The 11,100-nt window shown below is 41.4% G+C and overlaps 1 protein-coding gene across 1 annotated transcript; it reads left to right on the top strand.

The window, feature by feature from the left end:
- The first annotated feature begins 6,158 nt into the window (after positions 1-6,158).
- calhm5.1 (calcium homeostasis modulator family member 5, tandem duplicate 1) lies at positions 6,159-9,937 on the top strand. The gene is made up of 2 exons (XM_076280188.1): positions 6,159-7,193; positions 7,979-9,937. Exons 1-2 carry the CDS (start codon positions 6,618-6,620, stop codon positions 8,366-8,368), a joined length of 966 nt encoding a protein of 321 aa, XP_076136303.1. The 5' UTR covers positions 6,159-6,617; the 3' UTR covers positions 8,369-9,937.
- Positions 9,938-11,100: the final 1,163 nt, after the last annotated feature.

The raw sequence follows: 11,100 nt of genomic DNA, 5'->3' as shown, positions 1-11,100 counted from the left end.
ACACCCCACAATTGCAGTATCGTCAGAAAACTTCTGCATGTGGCATGACCCGGTGTTGTAGCAGAATTCAGATGTGTACAGGGTGAACAGGACTGGAGAGAGCACAGTTCCCTGTGGCGCTCCGGTGCTGCAGATCACAGTGTCAGAGAGACAGTTCTTCAGTCTGACGAACTGTGGTCGCTCGGTCAGGTAATCTGTAATCCAGGTTACCAGGTGAGCGTCCACACCCATCTGCAAGAGCTTGTCTCCCAATCTGAGGGGTTGGATGGTGTTAAAAGCACTTGAGAAATCAAAGAACATGTTTCTTACAGCACTTTCCCCCTTGTCTAGGTGAGAATGTGTCCTGTATAGAAGATAAGTGATGGCATCGTCCACGCCCACTTTCTCCTGGTATGCAAACTGTAACGGGTCTAGTGCATGGCGTACCTGGGGTCTGAGCATACCTAGACCAATCGCTCCATTGTCTTCATCACATGTAATGTAAGAGCGACAGGTCTGTAGTCATTAGGATCAGGGTAAGGCTTCTTAGGGACAGGGGTGAGACATGATGTCTTCCACAGTGTTGGAACTTTTATGACATCACTACTTGTATGACATTTCAATATACCTTTGGCTTTTCCCATACATACAAAGTATACAGTACAATACATCGCCATTCTTTTTTTCCCACATGCATCACAGAAAACATTTAATTTTACCGCACCAGTCCGTATCCGTATATAATGTCCAGTTTTTAACCCAAACTCCGGTCCCATTGTTCTACAACTGGCGGGAATGCGCCAGGCTCAGTGACAGACGCGGTGCGCTCTGTCACAGTAAGAAACAGAAACCAGAGAGGGAACGAGAGATGCCCACTAGAATGGCAAATGGAAAAGTGAAAGTAAACTGTAGCCATAACATTCTGTGTACTCATAGAAGAGGGTGGACAGTAATCACCTAAATAAATGGCATAGGTTTAAATCTCGTCTGCAGACTTGCAGTCAGGTCATGCAAACCAGGGTTCTCAAGTTTTGAGCTCAGCTTGGAGTGAGATTTGGGGGGGGGGGGGTGCACTCACTCACTCACTAATTTAAAAAAAATTGGAAAGAAGCATTAACCCTTTGAGACCTTGAATTTGTCATTGTAATCTATACATCCTATATTTTTTTTTTGTTTATTTTTCAGGAGTCAGGGGTTACACAAAGCTATAATGACGCAATCATTATGTTTTCTTAATGACCGACAGTTTAGTTTAGTTTATAGATAAGAAATAATGTTGCCATAAAGTAGGATAGGCCAAATAAAAGGCTTGATTTACACACCCTGTAAAGTGCCATAAGTAGGCTGGTTTACCAAATGACAGACAGTTGAATTTCTGAATAAAAAGAATGTTGGTACAGTTTTGAAATCTTAAACGTGTAACCCCACACAAGCATAACGTGGTTGTGGGGAGGGAATGTGCTATTTTGGAATTTTACCCGGATACAACGAATAGCCTATTTTTTGATTGGATGTCGGTGGCTATTTATGACCGCCGCTAGCGAAGATAGCGAAGCGGTCATATAGGGATTGTCAAAGTTTTTTTTTTTTTTTCGTCATCTACTTCCTGAAATTTTGGTCAACGATACCCGGGGCACCGAAACACCGGGGCACATGAAATTTGGTGGGTATGTAGCCCCACTAGACTTTTACGGAAAAATTTCGTTTGGTCCCCGGGGGCCACTCCCCCTCCGTGCTGGGCCCCCCGAAACCCAAAAAATGCAGTTTTTCCTAAATAACTACCTGAACCATGGCACCGAGGATGAAGAAATTTTTATGGTATGTTGGTCTCAAGGGCCCACATCAACCTAGCCCATAATCACTCATTTGTGATTTGCACCCCCCCGGTAAAAATTAAAATGCAATATCATTCTGCTTTAATCGCCCCTCTCTTCAGTAAAGACGTTCAGAACTGCACCAAATTTTATGTGTATGATTAACCTGACATTCTCTGGGGGTATGCCAAGTTTCGTAGAATTTCATCCATCAGGTGTGACATGAAAAGAGTATGTGTACAGCCGAGTCAAATTTTTTTATATATATATATATATATATATATATATATATATATCTGGTGGGTGGTGTTTGAGCCAACACACAAACAACTAAAATGAATTAATAAGATGAATTGAATTAATAAGATAAGTAACTCATTGATTCAGATGTAGACAGAGCAAGCTCTCGGGAGAAGAGGACATTAGCTTGCTCTGGCTGTAGCTGACCAGTGAATTTGTTTCTCCAAAGAAAAACAGGCATTGTGTTAGGTATATTTTTCTTTTGAAGTAAAATCATTACATTATGATTACTGATCATCTTGTAACATCATTCACGTCACTTCATGTGGGAATAAGAGGTGGGAAACTGGGGGAAGATTTTGCTGCCTGAGTTGCCCAGTTGGGGGCTCGTCGTCACATTGTAGTTAATTTGTAGTCCATATGGACTTTCATGTCCAACCATTTTAATGTGAACTTGGGAATTTGCCGTTTTTGCCACTTGAAAATGGCATAAACCTTTCACAAGCGTCTTTCACCATATCTTTAAGCAAATACAGTTGTTCATTTAAGATTAGTGAGCGTATGCTTTAACTTTTCCTGTGGCATCCATGTTTTTTCACACATTACGACGGTAAGGCACATTAAACATAGTGGAAAAAACAACATAATCATGGGGGCGATCCCTGATTTGCAGGTGGCATGAACGGACTATAATGTCTCTGGCTGAATGCACTGCTCTGCAAATAATACAGTGCAGTTAGGGTAGCCTCAGTTGAACTCCAATGATGACAAACTGATACTTGGGGAGAAAACAAAAACAAAGCTGTGAACATTAAAATACAACATAAAAAACAAAACATAAAGGCAACAACCTAGTAATTATGTGAATAAAAATCTACATGTTTGAATGGCCAAAAAAGGATAAATCATAGGTGGTATTCCACACATTACCTTGGTGTTAGGGTAGCCTACTCTGCACGTCATTGACAGTGAGTGGTAACTTCAGTCATTTGCATTTATCACACCAGGCACTATGCTGATGCCTGACCCAAAGGGAAAATTATAATAAAAGAGAGACACGTCGAACTTTAGTCTATAATGTTGGTTTGGCTGTTCATTGATTCACTCATCTGCCAAACTTGTTTTTAAGATATGTATATAGCAAAAATGGATGCATGCGATTCATTTAGATTAATTAATCACAGGTCTAAAAAATTAAGTTATGTGTACATTTAGTGACTGTACACTCATTGGCCTGTAGATGGTATTGCACACATATACACATGCACACACACACACAGGCACCCACATACTATCGGTATTAGAACGGCCGATACATAATTACAAATTCAGTAGGATTAAAAGAAAGCCAAAATAAATATTCATCATCATCATCATGGCTGCATTTCCAGTATTGGCGATAAGTAGTCGTTTGTCCACTAGATGGCGCATCGTTGCAGTGAGACGTAATTTTGTTGGAAGTTAATCTAAAGTGGGTTGGAAAGACACTACGCTTCCTACAAGGACAAGACTGTAGGCTACAGTAGTTTACCGCAGAGAACGTCTAAGGGTAGGATGATTTCTGCATGACATGTAATTCCCATTTCCTCTTGAAGCCGAAATAAATCTGAGAATGTTTATCGGACATGCATGTTTTTTACTGCAGGTAGGCTACGTTAATCCTATCAATAGCAGAACGTAGGTAAAATAATGTTACCGTTAGCTGCTAGCATGGTTGAGTGATGGAGGCCAATTTGATTATTGATGTATTTGTAGAAAACCATAAATGCGTTTATAGGCTACCAAGCAAATCGATAACAGCACTAATTGTATCTTTCAACTGTCATCTCATTTGCTTTTGACCATAACCTAGGATACTAACAGGAGCTAAGTGAGTTAGCCACAACACGTTCGCTACGTCATGGTTTTTTAATGGAAAATATATAGGCTACCTGAAAGATAACCTGTCTATGATGCACCCTAAACACCGGGCTGGGACATTTCTGCTCAAGGTCTCAAAAAGCATCTGAGTCAACGTTCATTCCCAAACACCCATAGGCTACTTCAATCCTCTATTTTCAAAGGTGATTCAAGTAAGGAAGAGCATGGCTCAAAGTAAAGTAACTGAAACTACATAAATTCGTCAAAGTGAATCATTTGTGTCAACTCACCGCAATGTAGATTTATTAACGCACCCATGATGATCTACATCTCCATTTAAACCAGATGTTTTAGAGCACACGTTGAGGTGAATTCAGGGCAGGGCTGTACCTACACATATTTGTTGCACGTGCTACAAAAATTATTCTTTGCGATGGATGATTTAGTACCAACGTTACACCGGTCAGATACAGTTTTGCCTATGGCTATTCCGTGAGACTGAGGCGCTTTTTGTTTGTTCGAAGTGCGTGTTTAGGGTGTGAGAGAGGAGTCGATGTGCTTTGATTCCAGCTTGGTAGTTGTAGTCTATGCGATTAAAAAACACGTGTGTGTGAAGTATCCAAACAATGATAACGCTTTCATTATGGCTGCTTTAGCCACAGACCTTGAGCTACACAGTGGGTTGGGTTCCATTTAGAAGTGTCCACTTCATTCGCCCTTTCCGTGATTCACAGCTACGTGAAATGTATTACTACTGATATGCAAAACTAGAGGTGGCAGCTTGATACTGTAAGGTGTAAGCCATTGGTTCCAAAGGAGATTTTATTTGGGTCGCCAGCATAGCCTAGTGACAATTTGTGTTGTGTAATAGGCCTAGCATAGGGCCTACCTTATATAGCTTATAGTTTGTTAACAGTCACGGTTTTGTCATAACTCCCTCTATGCATTTTTGCATTTAGAATAGCTCTAAAACCGGGGGGCGAACACGTCGCAGTGGGGGCGCCAGTGCGTGGATATCTCAATCGCAAAATTAAACAATATTTCCATCAGGCGCCTACCATGGACTAGGCTGGGTGAAAATCAAAAGATTGCGTCAAAAGATTGAGCTTAACCATGGACCTCATGGTTGCAAAATGCAAGGGAACATGAATCAGCATATTATTTGCACAAACAATAACGGACAGTAGCTCTTCAACTTTGCCCGTTAAAATATGAACAGTCTCGCAACGAAGGCCCTTTTGGACATGTCAGTTATTTGCACCACTGGGTAAAACGGCATTTTGTTTTAGACTACTGGTATTTAATTTGTGCATTGACAATAAAGCTGAATATCATTTGAACTAGATGACTAAACTTATGCATATGTAGAAGAAGAAACATTCACAAAAATCCATGACATGACCTCTCTTCTTGATAGCTGTTGAAAACTGCATGGAACTGACAGGGATTGTTTTGTTTAATAATAAATAAATACATTATGCTGCTACCTTCTGCTTTTCCCAAATACAATGTAGCCAGGTGTACCTTTCATCAGTCCAGTTGCAATGGATGGACTGTGATGAACTGCCCTACTTGTGATTAGAGATTTTAAAGGTTTTATAACAATGTTATAGATTTTTTGGCCCAGAAACAAATCTATTCACCTTTGCAGCGCCAGTAGGCTACTTTGTGTGCGGAATGTGTGCGGAATGTGTGCAAACACACATTCCAAACACAAAAGTTTCAAGAGTGGGGGATGGAGTAGAAGATGGAGACAAATTCATTAATATGATTTATTTTCGCGGAATGGATGTGCAGGACTGAGCGGCGGTCATATTTTGTACCGCTATGCGACACATCTAGTTATTTTTTGATTTGTCTGGTGAGTGGTGCGCTAGTTCTGAACCCTGCGAGAAATCCTCTCGTATCCCTGCGTCTCCTCTAGGCTACTAATTATGCAGATACCTTGACGTGTGAACTTGTTGAATTGCGTGAATTGTGTGAACTTGTTGAATTGCGTAAGACTTGAGAACCCTGATGCAAACCACGTGTGTGAGAGAGTGTGTGTGTGTGTGACCTATATAAAAAAAACACAGACACAGAAGGCTGGTTGTTTTTGTTTTTTGGCTGAGCGCTCTCTCATGCACATTGTTTAGAATTACCTGTGGCATGCACTCCAAAACCAGATCAACAGGCTCTGGGCCTGTTTTGTGGCCATGCCCCTGTCTGGCTCTGCCCTTTACAGGTTGGGAGGGAGAGGAGGAGGAGTGTAGTCCTTTGTCAGACAGAAATCCCAGGATATGATCCTTCACTCCCACTTCTCACAAGCTTCTCAAAGTACGGAATAGAGAGGAGGAAGGAGAGAGTGAGAGAAGGAGAGAGGGAAAGAAGGAGGGAGGGAAGGAGAGCGAGAGAAGGAGAGGGGGAAGGGAGGAAACAGAGGGAATAAATCATGGGAGGGGTTTGTAAGCGGAGGCTACGCACAGGGGAATGCCGGATAAGATGAGGAAAAAGATGAGCGGGGGAAGCGGCTTGAGGGTGTGACTACAAGAGAAAAATAGAGAGACCAGCTGTTTAGGAGTTGGAGAGAGAAAACAGCGGGAGGGGCAGAAGCAGACACGACTGTCGCAAGGTTTTTGGTCTCAGTCTCAAAGTTATGGACAAGAACCTCGGTGCCGTGCATACCAGCAGTCTTGGGTGTTCACTCTTTGTCTTGTACCTCTTGCATGGTAATCAACTACGTCTATGTGGAAGGTGCCAAAGTCCTCAGGGGAAACAATGGATTCCTTCAAGACCATCCTCCGCTTCCTGTCCGACCAAAAATCCACCATCGGCTATGGCTTCATGGCCATCCTTACCATCGGAGGCGAGAGGATCTTCTCCATGGTGTCCTTCAACTGCCCGTGTAACCATGACCAGAACTTTGCCTACGGGATCACCTTCCTGCTCGGACCGGCCATCGTGCTGCTGACCACCGGGCTGTTTGTCAACAACCGCTTGTGGAGACTCTTCACAGGCTGCTGCCTGAACCCCATGAAGCTTTGCCCCCGGGGCAACTGCATTGGCTGCTGCGCGGGGCTGTGCAAGGTGGTGGGCACGGCGTGCGTGGCTCCCATCATGTGGCTGTGTGTGGCGCTCCTCAACGGAACGTTCTACGAGTGCGCCGTCAGCGGCCTGGACGACAACCTGGTAGTGCCGCTGCTCTGCAAGAACAAGACGACGCTGTGCCGGGAGGAACTGGCGCGGGTTCCGTGTGGGAGATCCAAGCTCCCGACCAATGAGAACATGGAGCTGCTCCTCATGTTCCGAGCTCAGTCACAGGTAAGCGATAAAGACACAGAGGCTCAGTGGTAGTTCAGTGTTTGACAGATAGGTAAAGTTCAATGTTCGGCCAAAGTTTAAAGTTCACCCATGTATGTGACAGGAAAATCTGTTATCCAAAATAAATTGGATTTTATATAGCCTTAACGTTTTATATATTAGATATACTGAATCTATAATGAAATCTAATTGATACAACTAAAGTATAGATGAAAATGACCATATACAATTGCATAGAACATGAGTTCATGTGATATACACTGCAATTCCTGAAGTGTTGTTTTTAGAATGACAATAAAAACAATCTTGAATCTTGAATATATTGCACTACTGCATGTGATATATTACTCAGTTGCTTGTCTTGTCTGGAAAACAAAAATTCTTTCAGACTTCAACAATGATGTCACTCTAATGGCATGATAAAAGGACAGCACTGGCCTGTTTCTCTCCACATTGCTTGTGTCTACAGGCCTTTTCATTGTCCCATTTCTAGCGCTTGCACATGCAGACAAATCTTTTAAATGACAGAATAGGGTGAATAACATGCATAGGTATATCACAAAAACTTTATCTGTCAATTGCTACTTAGTCTAGCACCATAGCTTTGTGTTGTCTTCATATTGCACCATAGGTTTGAATATTAATTTCGAAGGTCTGTTTGCATATGCATTTTGAAATGTAATGCCTGTATTTCAAACAAGTTAGATTCACAACCATACCATATATTCAATTCCATTTTAGTTGTATACAGTACATGTTAATGCTGGAAGTATGTGTTTTTGCAGATTCTGGGTTGGGCCATCATTATAATCTCAGCAATAGTAGGCTTGATTGGCACCTGCTACAGAAACTGTCGCTCACAGGTGAGCTACCTGCAGCTCACGTTCTGGAAGCGCTACATGGAGAAGGAGCGGGAGAAGTTTGACGTGTACGCCTCTGAATATGCCACCAAACTAGCGGAGCGCAACCTCAAGAGCTTCTTTGAGAACCGAGATCCTGAAGCGTTCCCTTTCCCTAACCACCGGGCCTGGGAGGAGATCTCTTCCCCATACACATTCACACGTGGAGAACAGTGCTACAGCACCTTGCAGCGCTATGTAGACCGCAGTGATCGCGACCTCAACCCAGAGAAGAGACCTGTCTTGGATATGGAGCATGGCATTGAGATGACCTAGAGGAGACTTCATCTTAATGTGGCACAAGAGATGCTCTCACATTAAGCTGACTGCTCAATTGGGTTTGGGGGGGGGGGGGGGTGTAATCATGGGTTAAGGATAATTTACATTGATAAGACTCTTTTTTGAAGTAACATTCCATACTATTACTTGACCATCAGCAGCTTGTGGCTGGAAGGAAAGAGAGAACTATGCCTGAAAATCACGTGACTGCCTTCCTCAGGGACAATATGCTGCACTTCCTCTCAGATGTGGACCATTAAAAACCACTCAGTAAAACACTATTAGCTCAAAGATGACAGGACAATTTCTGCAAAGTACTGAGGCCCATAGACCTCAGAATCAAAACAGCTTTTCTGTTAGTGCCTTTCCTCTTTGCAACCACACACAATTCCAGCTTCTCCTTTCCTATTGTGCAGACTTGTCGCATTGTATTTCACATTCAGACGATTACAAGGATGTTTGGTTGTTTGGGGAAGTTGATGGCCATGTTTTTTTAACAGTTAGTGCACATAATATAGTCCATACTGGCTACATTCCCTTTTGGTCCTAATCTGCATTCTAGGCATAATTTTGTTCATGAAGCTTTTGCTAAACCATGACAAATCAGCACTTATTTGTATTCTCTGTAAGAGGTGAGATTATTCATCTGATAACTAAAGTGTTGGGGGGGCTTCTACTTAAATGGCCACATTCATACACCATCACATTAAAATAACATAGTTTTTTCATTTCAGTTTTGGTCTTAACTCACCTCAGTAAAAACTATTACTGTTTACTGAAGAACGGAGGTGTGCACAGAAATGCATGCTCAATAGCAATGTCCAGATATCCTTTACATCATGGGACCCTGTGAATAAGAGATAGCAATTAATAGTCAGAGAATACACATATTTGGGAAGGGACAGCATACACACAGACATGACTCACGGTAGGCTACTCATGGTCTAACAGCATGCAGTATGAGTTACACTATCAAATATCAAATACATAGACAAAATAAAAACAGCCATGCATGCTGACATTACACATAAATGGTAGGCTGAATCACATGGATCCAGAACAGTGCAACAACCAGGAAAGAATTACAGATCACTCTTACTCTTTAAGGTACATCAGAAAGTTAAGAAGTATGCTTTTATCATTTTATACTGGAAGCATACAAACAAAATAAATATATGTTCAGTCATTGCATATAATGGATGTTCTCATGCACCTAATATATATAATTTATACCTTACATCCTTTACGATTTTGAATTATCTATCACTGTGTGTTGTGAGGAGCACATGCATGTGCACACAGTCAGATCATTTTAACTGAAACCTGCAAGTTCAAGTTCAAGTAGTTTATTGCCATGTTCCAATTCCTTGTGCTCAAGAGCCAGCTCAACTTAAAAAAGAATAAAGTGTGTTTGTGTATGGGGGGGGGGGGGGGTTACCCACCTCTTATTTTACCACTACATCCCTGATAATACGCTACTAATTATTTAAAAGAAAATTGCATTATTTGTAACAAATACCACTATCACTATCCCACTATTTGTATAATAAAAAAAAGTTACACAAATATGCATATTGTTTTCTGAATTATTGGGTGCATCAATAAACCCATGTGATTTTGCCACCAGAGTAAAAACACTTGTTTGAGAGAATGGGGCTTGATGCTCTTGTGCCTGTTCAAACTTGTCCTGAATGAATACTGAGGCATGAGGCTGCATTTGTCTCCCGACTCTGACTCATGCACAGCAGCCTAATTACCACACCCTTAATTCTATTTTATTATATGATTATCTCTCTTCTCTCTCTCTCTGTCTGTCTGCCTGCCTGTGTGTTTGTGTGGGTGTAATGTTTATGTTGTGTTCAATTTCTCTACTGGTACCAGCCACATATATTGGTAAAACTACAATTTACATGACCCAGTTGTCCTCTGTAGATGTGCAGTGTGCACAGTATTTCAGCCATAACCTAGTCAGAAACAATTGGTTTGCAGTAATTGAGGTGAGGTATAGGCCTCCCTATATTTTCTATCTATACTCTCTTAAAATGAATGTATTAGAAACAACACAAACTGTGTTGTCCCTATCTGGACATATAGATGTGTTAAAAACAACACAAGTTGTGCTATTTTCAACACATTTGTTGTAAGAGTGTACACACTATAACAAAAGCAATGTGTTAGAAATAACACACATTGTGTTGTCCCAGTCTGGACATATAGATGTGTTAAAACAACACAAGTTGTGTTATTTTTCAACACATTTGTTTTAAGAATGTACAGCAAAATGTAAATGTAAGGCCCCATTAAGGACATTTAAGTATTTTCTCATAAGTTAAATAAGGAACTAAATTCTTACTCTTGAGAAGGCCTAATTCTGACTTCCAAGGCTCACCATTGGAATCAGATTTTCCAGATTTGTCAGATTCAGCCATTGAGTCAGGTAGTAATAGAGGTAAATGCAAATACAGGGTAATGGGGAATTGAGAATGGTCAGAGACGTTAACCCCAAGGATGTGACATTTTATGGCTCATTTTGGAAATGTGGGAAATTATCTAGCCTACCAACATGACAGTGTGAGCCATGTGGCACTTGTGGCTTGTGGAAGTCTACCACTTTAAATTCAAGGATATATGTCACGTGGTCATATTGAGGCGAAACAATCAACTTCAGAAATGTCATGCAGTTGCAAATGTGCCTTTTTTGGCTAGAACCTTTTTTTAAATAACTAAAT

This window comes from Alosa pseudoharengus, unplaced genomic scaffold (assembly GCF_046254945.1).
Source record: "Alosa pseudoharengus isolate Yale_2024_CS ecotype anadromous, Long Island Sound unplaced genomic scaffold, YU_APseudo_1.1 YU_APseudo_1.1_scf_12, whole genome shotgun sequence".
Classification (NCBI taxonomy): domain Eukaryota; kingdom Metazoa; phylum Chordata; class Actinopteri; order Clupeiformes; family Clupeidae; genus Alosa; species Alosa pseudoharengus.
This window is presented reverse-complemented; position numbering and strand designations above follow the sequence as displayed.

Coding starts and splice junctions, on each gene's coding strand:
- calhm5.1 (XM_076280188.1), top strand. CDS start 6,618: ATGTGGAAGGTGCCAAAGTCCTCAGGGGAAACAATGGATTCCTTCAAG. Junction 7,194..7,978: donor TGTTCCGAGCTCAGTCACAG/GTAAGCGATAAA, acceptor GTGTTTTTGCAG/ATTCTGGGTTGGGCCATCAT.